At 42.4% G+C, this 19,163-nt stretch overlaps 1 protein-coding gene across 2 annotated transcripts in view; it reads right to left on the reverse strand.

The window, feature by feature from the left end:
* BMP1 (bone morphogenetic protein 1) overlaps window positions 1-19,163 on the reverse strand; it is a 405,539-nt gene that overhangs the window by 67,077 nt on the left and 319,299 nt on the right. For both annotated transcript variants that reach the window (XM_069213962.1, XM_069213963.1), the window contains exons 12-14: window positions 14,811-15,006; window positions 14,386-14,511; window positions 12,327-12,487 (exon numbers count right to left, since the gene is read on the reverse strand). In XM_069213962.1, the coding sequence (XP_069070063.1) occupies window positions 12,327-12,487; window positions 14,386-14,511; window positions 14,811-15,006 (483 nt within the window). The remainder of the gene's footprint in view (window positions 1-12,326; window positions 12,488-14,385; window positions 14,512-14,810; window positions 15,007-19,163) is intronic.

Consider the following 19,163-nt stretch of genomic DNA (forward strand, 5'->3'; position numbering starts at 1 on the left):
TCCTTCTCAGCACTTGGCCTCTAGACAGCACCAAGGGGAGAGTGCATCTTCTTCCACAAGGGGACTCTTGATCTATGATTAGGGTTGCTGATAGAGGGCCAGGGTCTAAGATTCTTATAGGGTTTATCGTGGCATAGTCAACCAACAGTATGAAGGCATTGGTAAATAAAACAAAATCAGTTCAGGAATGAGTGTGATGCACATATAGAACAAAGGTGTAACCTTTGGAGTCTGTGTAATTCTAATAAACCTAACCCTCAAGATTACTTTTCAGACTTCTAGAGAATGCTGCCAAGTGGAGTAACAGCTTCCCCAATCTATCAACTTTAGGGTCCCATCCTAAGATGTAACCCTCTAGAACAATCAGGTTGCCTTCAGCATATCCCACTAGAATATTCACGAAGTTTCTCATGAAAATGTTGTGACCCACAATGGACACAGACTGTTGCTATTGTGGTTTCCCGAATAACCAACTCACAGGCAATCATAATGCATCTGCCTTCTTTGTGTTTTTGTTAGTTAAGGGTTTAAGTTGCAGGGATTTGTGAAAGAGGAGAGCAACACCATTGTGTTCGATGGCAGGGAAGGAGTGAAATGCTAGCTCGTAATATTTATGGTTGAAACATGATCCCTCACTTCTACTTCAATGAGTTTCTTTAAAGCGATTTCATATTTCTCCTCTAAAAGGAACCACCACCAATCCTTGACTCTCTCATTGGAAGAATTAAGTCCCTTAGTTTTCAAAGAGATAATTTAAAACATTTCTAAGGAAAAGTAGGCTGCAGGCCCTTTCAATAGCTATGACAAGGCACCCTGACTGTTTTCAAAAACTATGCCACATTTTGGAAAATACGAGTTGGATCAGGCACCCATTTGCCAATTGTTTCCAAGGGCATCCCCATTTTGAGATACATTCTGTACTTGCAAGAATGTGGGCCTTGTGTGATAAAGCGGAAGTGCTAAAGGTTTTTTTAACCTTCATATAATGGCACTGCGTGGCCAACAGGTCTGTGCAGAGAGGCAGTCAGTTGCTCACAAACGCAGATGGCTTGGTGACCAAAAGCCATTTCTGTGGCCCAACTGGGTCCATCCTTAACAAGTCTGGCCCAGACTTGACCATTCTGCAGAAAGGCTTTGCTTACTCAAATTAAAATTTCAGAGTCCCTCTTCACTTTCCCTCATTTGTGGTAAAAAATATTTTAATCCAATGGTATGTTAGCTGACAGAGTTATATCAGCTCAATATGAATTGACACCGTTTCCACCTTTCCACCTCTAGGGGCCAGATGTAGCAAAGGGTTTTTCCCATTCTGTGTCAATGGGAAAATGTGTTCGTACATATGGCCCTAGGTGCTTTAATTAGATCTCTGTGTGAGTCATTGAGTGTTCCTTGTAAACTTCTGAATTGAATTTTGACTCAGCCTGGCTTCAAGTTCACTCCATTCCATGACAAAACATCCTGCCCTGATCATCAGAGGAAAAGGGAAGGTGCATCTCTATACAAACATTTAAATTACAACATTCCTGTTTTAGGTTTTCTTTCCATTGGATTTCATAGCAAAATGAAACCAAAATTTAAATTCTATATACTTTTTCTTTTGATTGACTCTTCTCACGTTTCATCCTCTACATGCCTCCTCTCTTGAATACTGCCTAGCAGGGGTGGCTCCTCCATAGGGGCAGAAGAGTGCTGCCCCTCAACCCCCCCGCGCAAGCAGTGCCAGCTGCAAACCTTTTCCCAAAACATGATCATAAACTGTGTTTATTATCATTTTTTGGGAAAAGGGGTAGGTGACGTCTCGGGCCGGCCAAACACACATGCGCACAGGGCTCTATCCAGCCCAGCAACACTGTTGCTGGGCTGGAGAGTGCCTGCACAGGCTCTCAGTCTGCCATGTAGCGTCCTGGCTGGGCATTCCCAGCCAATCCTGACACTGCTCTGAGCAGAGTCAGGATTGGTCGCAGGGCAGGCTGGGAGCCTGTGCCTGCAGCCATGAGGAGACGGAGCAGAGCGGCCGGAGCAGTGCAGGAGGTAAGTGCATTTTTTTTAAAATTATTATTTGTTATTTAATTTGTCTCCCCTTCCCCCCGCGCACGCGTGTGCTGCCCCGCCCGTTAAGTGCGAGCAGCAACTGTTGTCTAGTCTAAATCACATGCATAGTTGCTTTAATCCCTAGTATTGTATCTCTGCACATTGGCAACACCTCATTCCTAAGATTACAACTTCTCCTTTTCAAGTCATACCCCTGAAACCGAACAATACCTAATCTCCTGCAGCACATATATTAATACTGTCAACTAATGCATGAATGCACATATACCCCCTTTCAAGATAACACCTATCTCCTATTGAATTAATTGATGTATATATACACACACACACACTGAAAAAAACAAAGGTTACAGGGATGTTATAGTTAGATTCTGAATTTATTTGCACAAAACCATAGAAATTCAGCTCTTATAGTTCGAGTTATTTCAAGTAACTATAACTTGTGCCCTAAGGTAACTATATCTTGCGTCCTTGCCATGCACAGTTTTCTCATCAATAATTTTATTGCAAATGATGCAGTGATAATATCAATGATGTCATAGAAGATGTCATGAATTATATAATATGCCAACATCCTGCGTGCTGCCAACCCCACAGGGGGTTGGTTGAGTGACTGATGTGTATTTTTTCCCACTGGCCCCCGCATCTGCTGTTCCATTGTGGATTTCCACTGGGGGTCAAGTTGAGCCCCACAGATCAGCCCAAACAAAAAAAGGTTATTGCCTATGGCCCCTTCCAGGTGCCATGTGGGTTTTGGGACCCCTGCCCCCTTTTTTCTCAGCCCCAGCTTGACATATCACCCCAAAATGTTCAGGACAGCAGCTGAAGAGAGTGGCAAACTAGTTTTGAAAATTTTGCAAAGATTCGTCAATCAATGCCCGTTGTTGGCAAAACAAGAAAAGCTTTTCTTAGGGACACTAGCTTTAGCTACCGACTACATACCGTGAATGGTAGTCCTACCTCTATGCTTGTGGAATGCCCTGGTTTTTAGTTTTCAAAATCTGATCACACTAAACTCAATAAATAAAAGGACCGGTATAAGTTCATGCCGAAAAACAATAAAGCTAACTTTTGATGAAAACATACCTTGCAGTCGGCTAAGCAGTCCTACACAAACGGAAACAAAGAACAGCGAGAGCACTGGCAGCTCTGAGGTCCTACATGAACAGTAGAACTAAAGAAGAAGAGCAGGGCTAAGGGATTCCGATAGAAAGAATTCCCGCTACATAGTGGCTCTTCAAAAAAAAAAAAAAAAATCCCAGTATTCTGCCAGTAGGTGGCAGAACTGTACACAGAACTGGCAAATGTGACAGCTTATTTACTTTGACGACTGTCAACGGAATACTGTGGGTTCCCGTGAGCGTTGCAAGACTGCTAAATGCTGAAATGGGATATCCAACGCCGACGGATGACATAAAGCAATGTATATAGTTGTACCGAGTGTATACCTCAGATTTATTACTTAAAAAAAATGCTGCATTGCACACACTAGTTTCGAACACTTATAAAGGAGACCTTTGTTCCTACTGGATTTTTCAAATAATACTTTCCATGCTTATGTTCAATACATATTAGACGGCGGCGCCAAGAAGATGTTAGCTTCCCCTGTATGCCAAGGAAGAGTTCATTCTGCACTGGCTTATTTGAAGTAAATAAGGTAGAGGCCCTACTGATGTATGTAGTGACCGCATTACACACTTAACTGCTGAGATACCACAGTCAACGTCAGTTGCAACTGGTATTCGAAATGCACTCAAATGGTATGGGAACGGTGATCCTTAGTACACTGGGGTCAGTGAGTGGGGAGGTGGGGTCAGTGAGTGGGGAGGTGGGGGCAGTGAGTGGGGAGGTGGGGTCAGTGAGTGGGGAGGTGGGGGCAGTGAGTGGGGAGGTGGGGTCAGTGAGTGGGGAGGTGGGGTCAGTGAGTGGGGAGGTGTGGTCATCACACACAGCTAAAAAAAACACCATATTCTGTAGCTATTCTATTGTCCTTTTGCTAACAGGCATCTGTATATAAAATATAATGTAAACAATTTAAATGAAAAAATCAGGTGATTAAAGCGATCACTTCAGAAGTCTGTGTGGACGCGAGGGTCACCGATCTGAACCCTGGTTGGTGTGCTGTAGAAACATAACCTTATCAATCGGCTGCTGTCGCACAAGAATTCTTTACACTCAACAACTCTGTGAAGACCTAGCTACGTTTCTCAGAATACAATTTATATTGTTGCCACCTCTTTTCATTTTGACATCCAATTCTGATTCCAGTCACTCTAACGACCCGCAGATTATCTCAACAGACGCTCATATTACCTTAAGGATTCTTCAGCACATTGTCAAGGAAGACATGAATGTTTTTACTTGCAAAATTAGGGGCGTGTATACAGGATCTGGTTTCAATGTCTTGCAGACCCAACAAACTTAAAACCCAGGTTATTTCGATTAATTTATGAACGTACACGCCTCAACAGGAGTAGAGATGTTACATTCTGAGCAGTCCTAGCAGACACTGACACTTCTTGAACCCAGTCTGGAGAGTGGCATGGCAACCTCAGCAGATTGAAGAAAGAGACTCAATGGGAACTCGCATTCCACACATACATAACACAAGAAATTACAATGCGCCACAAGGAAATGTCTTCGACACTAGTGTTTAACGTACAAAGAAAGAAGGAAGCTTGTTTCTAGCACTTAACGTCACAGCGGAATATGTATGCTCTTATTTACTGTACTACATATGACTTGTGGACGTTGACATTTAATGTATACATAGGATGTATTCATGTTTGTGTTCCATGCATATCAATGACAATGATGGACGCTCGCGATTAATGACTATAAACAAGATTGAGCCATGGTGTTAAATGTATATGTAGAAATGTATGGGTCCTAGTGTTTAATACAAACAAGTAGAGTTAGGAATCCTCATGATGAAGCTAAAGTAAATGTATATAAAGAAGAGTTATGGTCACTCTGGCTTAGTGTAAATAAAATGAAAATAAGGACACTCCTTTAACGAGTACAGTGATGAGTTACAGATGTTGATTTTTATTCGTACACCGAGGAGTTATGGAAAATTAGTTTAATGTGCCAGTATAAGCGGTATGACGCAAATGCCAGATGGATTTCTTGATTCAGATGTAATATTCTTAAAGAGATGCACGAGTCTGTTTCCAGGAGACCTTGGGTAGTGAGTGATTTTTTAGCAGTATTGTGCGTTGTTTAACACACCAATATTAGGGCACAGCAGTTGTATGGCCAAGTTACTCCCCTCAGGCACTTGTCTCGCCAGGGTTTGCAAAACTGGGCAGCCAAGGCTTGCCATCGGGGGTATTAGCTGTTAGTAAAATCTTTGTGAATCAGTTCCTGAATTCCTTTCAGTGGAGGCGACTAACATTTGTAGTACATCTGAACTCAGGATTAAGCAAGGAGCCTTGTGAGAGTAAGCTACAGCAAAAGCTTTGTGAATCGGGCTCTCTGATACAGCATGACACATTACATAACACTCAAACTCAACTTCCAGTAAGTACTACAAATCCAAAGAATAACAGGACCTTTACGCAACAGTAAGTATTAAAAACAGTTAACAATTATGATACACTGTGAAAGCAAAATATGCTGCTGAGGTACAACCCTAAAGATTTTACAGTGTTTACGTGCTAGGTTACTAAATAGCACTGGGTCCCACATTGTTATCCTCAGTGGCAGTGCTCATGACCCCATGGCTGTTTTCGGAACTCATTGGTTTTCCTACAGTGCTTGTGAATACAGTCCCAGTCAGTGGAGAACACTGACAGACAAATAAATTCAACACAATAAGGATAGCCCTAGATTTGTATATCTGTATCCACAATCTATTAACCTAAACTGGTTCACTCCATGGGCTGAAGACCAGGCTGTTGAGTTTAAAGTGAAAATTGTAAAAATGTACCTGAACACCAAGACCCACCAACCAAACAATAATTCCACATAAACCAAGAAAATGAATGATTTGGGTGCCAAAGAATCTCGATGTCCAGTTCCAGAAAACTACCTGAGAAACAACATCCAGTGTGCCGTTGAGATGTAGTTCAGTTTGAGTCCATTAAAGTTCCAACTGGCTTTACTGTTTTTACAGGAGGTCAGCTGGAGTGGTGACTCTAGACTTTGATTTGTCCAGGTACAGGTAATTGAATATTTGTTGACATCCGAAATGGGCTACCACTAATGTCATTCATTTGGAAAACGTCTGAGGAGTGGATTTCAGGCCAAAGGGAAGCACTGCATACTGGTTGGTAATGGGATGTCCTAACTATGAATCTTAGGTATTTTCTGTGTAATTTCACAACTGGAATATGGAAGTAGGCATCTTGCAGACTTACGGCTCACATCTTTCCTAAGATGTGGTAAAAACTTATGGAATGCTAACATACAGAATGTTTCCCTTTTGATCCACTAGTTGGCCATCCGCAGGTCTCAAATTGACCTGAATTCCTCCTTTGGATCTTTTTTATGAAACATAATAGCAGCTTCTTTTTTATACACCTATATTGTTTAAGAACAATTGTTATTTACCAGCATCATACAACAATCCTGATTAACGCAGATATGAACAATAAATCACAGGCATAGTCAGAGATCAAGCTACATTGCATGTGTACATACCATATGTCCATTTGATAAGCAACCATGATATTCTTTAACTTCAATTTAAAATGTTATTTAAGCACACTCTAATCTTCAACAGCAATACAACTGAATTTCTTGTCTATTAGGCTTGTGTACCAGGAGGTCTTATCCTTTGATTCCCCAGATTTTATTTTTACTGTTTCATTTGTTTCGGGATGGTGGACAACAAAATGGTTAATTACTGGTAGGAGTAGTTTTGCAGCCTGAAGAGCTTTCTGGATTCACATGCTTTGCATTATTCTGCCATCTATTGGTTGGATCTGGAATTGTCTTTCTTCCATCTTTATTTTCCTTTTTAGGGTCGAGCCTGCGTTGCATGCGCTCGCGCATGCGTATCGCAGCGAGACGCGTTAGTGTTTAGAAAAGGTCTTGGAGCCTTGTCAACGTCACGTCAGTGTTTTTTATTGGTTCGTGGGCTGGCCTAATAAAATCTGCTTGCTTTCATTAGTCGAAGGCACCCATACGTTATGCCTTTTCCGGGGGCTAGCCATCCTCGAGCGCAGCGACCAAGTACAGAAAACAAGCGAGGCTCGCTGTTTTCCATCGGGCTCGTGGACTTCTTTGTCTCTAATTTACGAGCGCGATCTCGCTTGGCAGAAGTCGAGCGCTTTACATAGTTAATTTCACTTTTTCGGGTTATGTACATAAATGCACTTTTGCCCGATAGGTGAAAAGTCGGGTTAGGAGTTTACAACGCGATCAGCTCTAACATGAGCAAACGCGAGACCCGTTGCATTGGAAATGCTTGTTGTTGTTGTTGTGGGCACCGTCAACCACCATTTGGTGGTGTGCCCCTCCCCTGTATGACGTGAGACGGCGCCCGATGTTTCTGTGCGTAGTAGCCATCTTCAGATTCTTTTTCTCCATTTACCTTTTCTTATTATTTTTATTCTTCCTTTTTCTTTTTACTCCCCACATTGTTGCAATTAATCTTCTCTTTCTGGGAGTTGGGTGGGTCGCATGTGAATCCAGAAAACTTTTTGGACTGCAAAAGTACGCCTACTGGTAACTATTTCGTTTTGCAGCATGAATCCTTTTCTGGATTCACATGCTTTGCAATAGATTATGTAGCAGTATCCCCTCCTTTGGGTTGGTTGCGTTGAAATGAGGTAGCATTTGCAAACAGGAGCTGTAGTACTCTGTCTCATCTGTGCCTGTTTGTTCAACTGAATGTCCACACAATAGGTTTTGTGAATGTGTGAGGATTTGTTCATGTCCCTGCGGCGTAGATTGTTTTACAGGTACGTTTGCTAGGAACCCTAACGTTGTGCCCTTCTTCCCTGTTGAGCGTGCCCTTGGATGTGTGGGTAGCATCAACCCTGCCCTTCAGTAGCACATTTGTATTGTTTCTACAATCCATCTTGATATTGTTCCTTTTGTTACTGGTGACCCCCTGGTTCCCCTTGCGCAGGATACAAATAGTTGTGTTGGGCTCTTTCCATTTGTGTTTGCGGTTTCTTGAAGAACATTGGTAGTTGTATGCTTAGATTGACATGGAAACTGCTGACAACCTTAGCTAAGAACTGAGGGTTGGCCCTGAGGACCACCTTGTCTTTGCGTATTTGGAAGTACAGCTCCTGTATTGTTAGCGCTTGCAGTTTGCTGACTCTTTGCAGTGAAATGATATCGATTAGAAATGCGGTTTTGAGTGTGAGTGAATTGAGATCTGTTTTGCGTATAGGTTCAAATAGCTTTGTCATTAAATGTGTAAGGACTGTGTTTAAGTTCTACATTGGTGGAGCAATTCTCTTTGGTCCCTCTAAGAACCTCTTCACTACCGGTGATGTAAAGAAACTATCACAGGTGCCTCTGGTATATGCTACTACTGCTGCTAGGTGTACCTTCAATGATGAGTAGGTTAACCCACTATCCAGCAGATGAGAGAGATAGGTTAATACTGTCCCAAGTTTGAATTTGTTTCCATGTTCTGGTTGTCTGTGCACCAGTGGATATACCTTTTCCATTTTGCTGAATAGCATGATCTTGTGGTAGACTTTCTTGCCTCCCTAAGAACTTCCATTGTTTTGGGCATTAGTTGTAGATGTTCGAACTCTATGTATTCAGGTGCCAGGCCACTAGGCGGAGTGGTATTGGTTCCAGGTGGTACTCTTTTTCCCCTTGCATCGTTTGCAGGTCCTTCTTTGTCTTGATGTTGATCATTTATCCCCTGGATAACTCTAGCAGGTCCAAGTAAAAAGTGTGTCTGGCCCACTGGAGGGCTATCAGGATGAGATTCATCCCTGGCTGTTTGGCTTTCTCCAGCTACTTCCTGTATTAAATGGATCAATGGAAAAGCGTAACCAAATCTCCCTGACCAGTTTAATGACTGGGCATTCCCCTCTGTGTGGTGGTGCGAAAACCTGGAGATGAAGTTTTGCATTTTGTGTTTTCGGCTTTTGCAAACAGGTCTATGGTTGGTCTTCCCCAGACCTTGAATATACTTTCAAAGTGTTACTGGATTCAGTTTCCCTTCGTGTGAACTGCTTTCTTTTCTGCTTAGTCTGTCCGCATCCGTGTTGTCTGACACCCCTTAAAATTGCCCACAGCCAAATCTCCTGCAATAGTTTGCTCAGTGTGAAAGACTTTGTACCTTGCAGCGCTATGAAATGGCAGAACCTGTATTACCAAGCGCTATATTTAAAAAAAAAACAAAAAAACAAGCTATTTCCAGACTGCTCCAACAGGCATCAGAGAAAAAATCCTAGGGGCGAGGATGTGGCGTAAGGGCCAGAAATGCCGACTTTGGATCTGGGGAACACAGATCGAGTCTCAGCTTCAGCTCAACATCCTGTGATTCTGGGCAAATCACTTAATCTACCCTTGCTACCAAAAATAAATGTGTTCTTGTGTAACGTAACCGGTGCTCATGTAATATCTTTGTATCGAGTTTGTGCTAACTGACTATTTGAAGAGGACCATTTTACATCCAAAGGGTAGATTTCTTTTGCTATCAAGCTTGAGGCCGTGAAGTGCCTGGGTCTGGATTCAAGACTCTTTTTCCACCATTTTGGAGACAACACCTTTTGCCATTTTCTTGCCTAGAACTAACCTATCTGCTTGGAAGATGACCCTCTGGAGGTTATCAAGAGCACGTGCTATCGCCTAGGATTAGGCTCTACTCAAATAAGTTGGTTAATGCACCTACTGCAGAGGTCTTGACAGATCGAGAATGTCACAGATTACAATCCTGACACAGCTTTTTCACCGCTTCATCTCTGCAAGGTCGATGCCCATAAATGATAGCAATTTTATTAAGAATGGCACCTGCTTTTCATCGCTATGAAATGGCAGAACCTGTATTAACATGCGCTATATTGTAAAAAAAACAAGTTTTTCCCAGATGGCCCCAATACACACCAGGCAAAGAACCCTGGGGGAGAGGGTGTGGCGTAAGGGCCAGAACTGCCGACTTTTGAGGTGAGGAACACGGCTTGAGTCTTGGCACTAGCTCACCATCCTTTTATTCTGGGCAAATCACTTAATCTCCCCTTGCTACCAAAAATGAATGTGTTCTTGTGTAATGTAACCAGTGCTCATGTAAAGCACTGTAATACCTTTGTATTGAGTTCCCGCTATATAAAACTGCAAAAAAAAAAAAAAAAAGTGCTCCAATACCTTCATGTCTAGCTCACACTACATAAAACTGCAAGTACATAAATAAATAAATAAATAAAAAAGCCCCCACAATCATCACAAAGAAAAAGCAAGATATCTGAAACCAAGGAAGACAAAAAAAAAACAACTTGCCGCCATAAGCGAAACGGCAAGGCAAAAGAAAAAATATAGTTTGCCACACTAAGGTACACGCCCGATTGTGCAATAATCCATGTCACAGGGTCAGTCTTTAAGGCTGTAACAAAACAGCCTCAAGGCAGGACAAACGTAAAGCATTTGCCAACGACATCAAGGGATTTTTTAAAGGCAGGCCCAGGACCAATTAAAGTGATGGATGTGGTTAAAGCCCACAGAATAGATGACAACATGTCGAGGAGAGCAGCACGTGCGCTCTGCTATGCTCGATCTAAAAAGGGATGATTTCAGAGAGAAATAGCTCTGAAACAACAAGTGTGAAAACGTTCAGCATGTTCCAGGATCCAACTCACATGCTAGAAAAAAGAAGTGAGTCTGTAGAGGCGAATGAGGTACAAGGCATCATTGGTAGTGGAAGCACCTAGGAACTTGAACCGGCAAGGTGCTTTTCCGAGTCTTATAATGTAAAACTATCACGCTGTCCTTTTCCTAGTTACTTAGGCATGTAGCCAACAGTTTATGTTATAATTGTTGTGGTGTAATTTTGAGAAAGGGTTGACACTTCATACACTGGAAAATCTTGCCTGGGTTCAGCAGTTGGAGGGCCTTCTGCAACATCTGGACATGTTGGACTCTGCATTTTTTATTCAAATACCAATATATAAATTGATAATGCAGGGTCCCTGTAAGCAGTGGGGAAATATTTTAATCTTTATGACTATTAATGATGATCCTTCAGGGCAGAACACAGAGACAGGCTGGGGCAACCAGAGGGATCAGGTTGCTAGGTAACATCCCACAGAGGCAATACTGCTGAGAAGGGCAAACCTTCACTGAGCAATGCAATGGATGGTGAAATACCCCACATACACTAGGTGTCTCTAATTGGAAAGAGGGGACCGTTGGCAGCTAAGACGTCCACTGTGGATAGATGACGGACTGCAGGAGAAACCCAACACATTGCAATACACTCATGGTGTCCCGATGGGCACCTTGTGTTCAAACTGACCAGTAAAGCACACAGACACACACGGGCACATACTGTGCATCATATGAGGATAGACAACAGACTCCACTTTTCGAGAACTGAAATGACATTTACAGAGGAGAATCAGTATTTAGTCCGCACCCTTAAATGAAAATTGCTGTCACTTGTTATTCACCTCATGGTCTGGAATGAGGAGGCATTACCCACCATCACTTGGTTGCAGGGTACACTTTGGGTGTATTCCCTTCTAAATAAGCCTAGCTCTGCAAACAATTAACTAGCCTCAAATATAAAGCATATCTAGTGGAATCTCAGGCTGCCCAGTTCAAAGGAGCAAGAACAGGGTTATTCAGAAAAAAAGAAATCTGGCAGGGTGGCACAGTCTTAAAAAAAACATGCAAAGGATTGCCGTCATAAGGGATCCCTTAACTGTACTATATATACAAAGTCATTAGGAATGTGATTTTGTAAAGCATACAAAGTAAATTTATTGATACCTACATTCAATGTACATCAATAGGGACACCGATATTTGATTAATGCATGTAAAAAAATGAAATCTGGACGTTGGTGTTTAATGTAAACAGGGATTAGTTATTGACACTCGTGTTTAGTAAATATATATTAAGAGACACTGTGGGCATTTCTTTTTTTATCTGTAGAAAATTAGCCCTTGTTGATCATTTTGATTGTCTAAAATGTAAAGCTACAGATGCTCAAGTTAACTGTACATCTATGCCTGCTACGGGCATGTATATTCAGCGCATGTGACAGAATATTATTGAAGCCTTTATAATACATTTAAGGTTAGCTGTAGATACTTATGATTAATGAACTGAAAATAATTAATGCACGATTAGGTACTCACGTCATTTCCTTCAGTTTCAAACTGCTCGAACTGCAGTGATATGCGATACTGTGTGGGCGCCACCAGCTGCCAGATACAGTTCTTATTGGGAGGGTACTCCTTGGGCCAGCCTGGGCTGGTAATTGAGCCATTTAGTTTGGTGAGGAAGCCTCCGCAGGCAGCTGTTGGTATTAGAGACGAGGATAGCAATGAGGGCACCGAGAGAACAGGATAAAAGAACCATGGAACAGAGACCCGGAAAGGAGGGGAGATTTTCGTTTGGAAAAGGGCAGCAAACAAGACAAAGAAAAGGCTGATTAGTGACGGGCCAGGATAAAGGGGAAGAGAGCAGAGATGACCATAAGAGCAACAAGAATACGAACCCACAAAAGTGATGAGAGATGAGCAGAAATGCTTAAGTTGACAGAGAAAAGAGAGGATACAGGATATGAGATGTGTTGGGAGAAGACAAGATAGGAGATGAGAGTCAACAGAGGAGGCTGAGAGAGGTCATGATCCAGGACGGGAAGCAAAAACATCAGGTCACAAGCGTACTTGAGAAAGCACTGGAACTGAGAGGCATGTAGAGCAGGTTGAGAGTACAGAATACAAGGAAGGAACAGAAATCCAAACAGCAAGGGCAAAAGGACAGGATGCAGGTTAGATGATCAGAACCAACGATTGTAGACTAGAAGAGATTGCTAAGAAGAAACAGAGATAAGAAACTGCCAATGCAGGCCAGGAGAGGACCGGGCAGATGTCAAACAAGATAGATTAATGTATCAGAGAGAGCAGAACACAGACAAAATCATAAATAGTATCTTTAAAACTTGAATAAAGAGGGGATACCGCCTAAACGCCTGAGTCACAACAAAGCCTGTAACAGTAGCTTGCAGAGCACACAAACAAACTGCAACCGCTTCCTTACAAATGCATATGTGCCATATGCTGCTCTCACCCATCGTCATCCATGCAACTGGAAGGAGAAACCCACAGCCTAAACTTGGCCGGTGTGTGAGTGAGTAATGGGTGCAAAGCTATATTCAGATGGTCTCTCGGGCTGTGCAACCACTGCTTTATATTTTTTCAATGCAAATGAGAATGCTTACCCAAAAAAGTAGAAGAATTACGCTGATTAATCTCAGAAGGTGGTAATTCTGCAGAAACAGCAGTCGCCCAATATCTAAATTGGGTTGGCAAGTATGCAAATACCATTTCAGACCAAGAATCTACAGTGCAACTTCACTTTCCGTTTCATCAGGTAGAGACAGAAAGAGGACTAGGGTGCGTGGCTCTGTCCTGTAATAGTGCAGGACTGCATTGGTGCACAGCACAAGAACAGCAGTAGCACTGATGGAAATAAAAGTAAACGGGAGTAACGGGTGCATTTTAATAAGGGATAAGTAGGGTTGCCCGTTAGAAATCATAGAGGAAAACAAGTTATGCCACCGTCTGCCTGATGAATAATTAAAAATTCAACAGAAGGAACACTCGCAAAAAGGGTTTTAGGCATAAGTGATTTGCCAATGACAAATCAAGAGATGAGAATCGAGGAGTAAGAGCAGAGAGAGGGATGAGTCATGAGAGAAAATAAAGAATATATCAGGAAACGGCCAGGAAAAGAATATATCAGGAAACGGCCATGAGGGAAGAAAATAAAAGGAGAAATGGAAAAATGCAAACCAACCCAGCAGATACTGCTGGATAAAGCTTCTGGACAGATACAGCTTAGATGCTATTGACAAACAGACACCCTCCCCTTCCTGTGAAAGCACAAACTAATGATGCATTGCTGGAGGAAGCTAACAATTGCTTGAAAGTGCTTTTGATTAAGTTCATGTAAGCGAATCTCTAACACTGCCACGGTAGTACTACTGCTCCAGTATGCCTGCTAGGAAGATACCGAAACAAGCAGAACAGTGCTAGAAGCTCACCCTAAGGGACATTGTGAGCATGAAATTAACACTGAAGCCATCACTGACAGAAATTCAAACTGAAGGCAGTCCTAAAGGAATTTCCCACAACTAGGGTCTCCATCATATGTTCCTGGCAACTTGTTGTGCTGCAGTTATGCACTCACCTTCACACTTGCGCTTGTCCGCGGCCAGCTCATACCCAGGTTCGCAAGCACACTTGTAGCTTCCCAGGGTGTTGACGCAGCGCTGCTCACAGCCTCCATTGTTCGGTCGAGAGCACTCATCTACCTCTAGGAAGAAAAAAGTTGAGGTAAGGAGGAGGATTGACCAAACAGCTTACGATTATATGGGAGGAAGACCACACAGCCCATGATCTTCACCACAGACAAAATACAACCTCCATCAAGCATAGATCAGGCTCACACACATGCTCTATCATCTCCACTAGGCAGGCTAATTTGTCCATGAATTGTTGCCACTGCCACAAAAGACCTGCACCCTCCAAGCATGTGACATGCAACCTCGACTACTCGCTGCCCCAGACCTTCATCATGAAGGACCACTCACCACAATCCAGCAAACAACCTACCTTTAAAGAAGTTAACAGCAAACCCTGCCTTGTTGATGGAGCCATCAGACACAAACTTCATCCACAGCTTGTTGGATGTGCTCTTGATATCATCAGGTTTGTCATAGCCGCAGTACCGTCCTACAAGGGGGCTGGACTCGCTGCTGCCATCCCGGATTTCCAAGTAGTCATATGCACAGCTATCATGTCTTTCAATCTGTAGAGTGCATGTATGAAGAGAGCATGTCACAAAATTCACTTGGTACAACTGTAACATTATTAGCAATGAGCAAGAAGGTGAAAGTGTGTGACCAGTACTTCATTCTCCCTCCCTTTTCCCTACCACCCTACAGAAGACAGGATGATCAATATAGTGCTAAACAATTCTGCGGCTCCCGGCAGTACTCCTCTCCAAGTCTTCCAGCACCACGGATCCTGTTCTCGGCCCTGTGAAGCAAAGTAACTGTAATGTAAATGAAGGTCCAGCTCTCTGTGCTGTGTTTTGGTCCCTCCTCGTTCTGCTAGTCGACATTGTGGAATCCTGTAACAGCCCACACTCCACTCTTTGTGCTGCATGACAATGTGGTGCCTCACTGTAACCATGGCTCCATTCTATGTGCTGACCAACACTGCAGTATTGACGTCCATTTTTCTGTATTGTGTTGTTATCCACTGAAGCAGCAAAGAGCACTCCTAATCCTTGCGCCATTTGATGCGTGCACTGTAGCACCTTGAAGTACCCTATGGTCTGTGTGTATAATGCCATAATTCCCTGCAGTACACAGATCTCTGCCAGATGTACTGCACAGCACTTTAGCAACTACTTTACCCAGGGCACAAGTTGAGGGTACACGAGGGTGGACGCCGTCCACCCACTATTTTTAGAGGGTGGACGTCGCCCACCCTCCCAAGAAGTTGGGCCCCACTTTAAAATATGCTGAAGTCGTCCCGGTACAATTTTTAAACACTGGGACACATTCAGCAGTGCTGCACGTTGTCTGCTATCGATCCCATCCGAGCAACAACGTGCAGGCAAGGAGGGGCCCTTCTTGTTTGAAGCTGCAGCTCCGCCCAAAACAAGACTGATTCATGCCTCCTTCTGTTCCACTATCCTGCCCCGGAGCTATCTAGGGCCTAAAATCTATATGTAAATGCAGTGGAAGAGAAACAAAAGCACATATGTTGTTAGCATTTCACACTTACTTAAGAGAGGCAGGAGTTTGACTTTGTTCAGTCCCTGTAAATATGCATTCATTGTAGGAATGTCAGATATCTTGCTCTGTCCCAGTGGTTACACAAAATAATTTAAATATGATTATTTGTTTTTTAATTTCATTTATAGCGCTATTCATCCCAATTCAAGGTGTCAGAGCACTTTACATCACGCATATACATTACATTGACAACAAACCATACACGTTTGTAAATTAATTACCAGGATACATTACATAAGGCAGAGAAGGTTACAAGGTGTAGGTGTAGGCTATCACTGTTCATAGCTCATTGTGCACCAATTAGAAGGATTACAATGCAACTGCAAGTAACAAAGAGATCTCTATGTCAAAAGCAGTAACCCACTTGGCTATGTACATAAAATAAAAATCTATCATCTGCATTTTACATGATGTGCTTTGCAGGAGACATTTTAACCCTCTGTGCTTTGAGTTAAACCTGGGACTAGACAAAACACAGATCTTTCTCACAAATGCATTAACCACTAGAGTTATCTTATTATTATTCCCGCATATTCACTGAAAATAATAAGATCTCTGCAGCAGGTGTTTTAACCTGATAAGATATTTTAAAATTCAGACTTTGCAACCAACTAAGCAGAACAGATTTACTGTCATGTTTCTCCTTGTTGCCTATTTTTTTTATTTTTGTGGCACAGGTTAAAAATAATAAATGTGTAAGTCGAGGCCCAGATTTTGCGTCTGGGTTGTGTCACTTTTCTGGCACAAAATCCATTTTGGGATTCACAATACCACAGCCAAATTCTGTTTGCTTGGCTTTGTAAAGAAAAATAAACTAACCCATGCAGCACACTGCCCTGCCACCATTACCTTGCGCCAGCTAGGCATTACATGCATGGTGCCTGGGCTTTCAAGTGCATCCACCTATGTATTTTGACACAAACCTATATTTGCAAACTGGTGAGTCTGCCTGAGGTTGACGAAACAAAGATAAATATCTATTTCTTTTTGCTATTTCCTTTTTGCATGTATGCTACATTCAACAGCACACATTCAATGAGGAAACAGACTCATAGGATAGTTTTTGCGTGTCTTTGTAAAAAAAAAAAAGAAAAAAAAAAAGGCAGCACATTACGCTGCCTTACATTACCAGGGAGGCATTACATGGGTGGTGCGTGAGTGTTCCCATCCATCCATGTATTTTGTGTATAAATAATATACATAGTCTTCCCAAGGCAGGCACACTAGGTTAGCTCTCCCGTCCCACTTCCTTGTCAAAGTATTATGGGTATTCCCAATTTATGTGAGGCGACATTCCAGCTAGGCCCCACTAGTGAGTTCAGGTCTTTGACTTTCACGAAAGCCATTAAGGAACTTCTAAGTGCTTCCTCGCCATAGTATGTCAGTCAGAGCAAGTTGCCCAAAGGCATGGCAACCCAGTATTCAGTCTTACACGCTATCACTGAAGGGAAGATTTGGAGTGCCCTGGCTCTGGATGCTACAGAAGAGGTGCTCCACCGCCTATGTTGTTAGTCTCCCTGAGTTTCAGTGTCAGGTTGTGGATCCTTCTGAATTGCTGGGTAGTTAGAATCTCTGCTTTTCTGTGGGTAATGGCTTGCTTGCTTCTTTACAGCTGCACACTGCTCCAGGATGACAAGCCTTCCCCTTCATCCCTGCCCCCTCCTGGCATATGGGATTCGTAACAGCGCACACAAGGATGCAGGCCCCTTCAGGTCACAGCATTGCACAGGGCGACAGCCCTCTTTTTGTTAGAGCAATGCACCAAAGCGACAGCCCTCAATCATCGCAGCCCACACCTGGCATATGGAGATCATGGGCAGCACACTGTTTTTTTTTGTTGCATTTTTGCATTCACTTTGTATAATTCAGCCACTAATGGACATCTCTTTATTTCTCCTCTTTCACATCAAAGGTTAATGATCGGTCTTTAATTCTTGGTGCCTGGGGGTAAAGTGAGGCTGACAGACAGAATTCACATGAAATTCAAGTGCCAAGTGCATCCTAGATTCTTGTCATACATGGTGCAACATTACAGCCAATTAAATCAAACACAAGTTAGAGATTTGCCTAGGATCATACAATTGGTCAAGCTGAGAAGTCGGGATTAATCCCAGGTTTTCTGCTTTCACACTGTTTTATTTATTACAGATGTACTTATGGCGCATGTCTTACTTCTAATTAGGGCCAAACCCATGTGTGGTTGTGTGCCCTAAGATAGTTTGATTATTTGTGAATTGGTATGCTTTATAGGGGCCATGTTTTTACAATGCATATTTTTAAAAATGTTTCTGTTATGTGTTTTATATACAATTGCAGTAAACAGGATTTTAGTATTTGTTGTGTTTAATGTTTTTCATCAGACCTGAAGAAGCCCCATTGTCTTTGTGTCAAAAAGTGTTGGCTGTGTGTCACTTACATTGTGGCCTTGATTGCCATCTATATTACCAGAAAGAAATAAAGAATTTCACTTTGACTTTGAATGAGCACCCGTCTACTTGACGTACTGATTAATTGGTTTGGATTTAACATATGTAACATTTAGCTTCTTCTTGGACAATTTAAGAGTTGTGCTATTGTTTAAGGAGAGACTCTTCCCTTATTTTTGTATATTATTTCTGGTATAATTTGGTTTTTCTGAACGGTTAACCCAGACAGAGCACCTGTGTTGTGGTGCAAGTACAAATTCCACATCTGTTATCAGCTTTTGAGATTTTCATCAAATGTTGGCAAGTTGTTGCCCTGTGGGGCACAGGTGGTGTTCTTTGCTCTTCTCACACCTACCTACTGAAGTTCAAGTGCAAAATTTGTGATGTACTGCATTGTAACACAATATCAGAGGGTAGCATTTTTGTTATAACACCCTTCGATCTGGGAGACTGCTGTAATTCAGAGTTATGCTATGCATGAAATGAAAGATCATGTGTCCTGACTCTTTCAGTTGCAGTGAACAGGCGAGCCCACAGGTCAGTGTTACTATAAATGAGTAGGTCAAGTAGACCGTCTCCAGTGCACCATTTTTGCAGTGTAGCAAGATTAGGATATACAAATTTCTTTTTAGTGAGCATAGTTTAGTGTAGATTCTGTTTACTGGCCATAGTTTGTGGGGCAATTCCTACGTCTCCCCACTTGGGTAGTTTTTCTGTGCGAACTAGCAATATTT

Source organism: Pleurodeles waltl, chromosome 11 (genome assembly GCF_031143425.1).
Source record: "Pleurodeles waltl isolate 20211129_DDA chromosome 11, aPleWal1.hap1.20221129, whole genome shotgun sequence".
NCBI lineage: Eukaryota > Metazoa > Chordata > Amphibia > Caudata > Salamandridae > Pleurodeles > Pleurodeles waltl.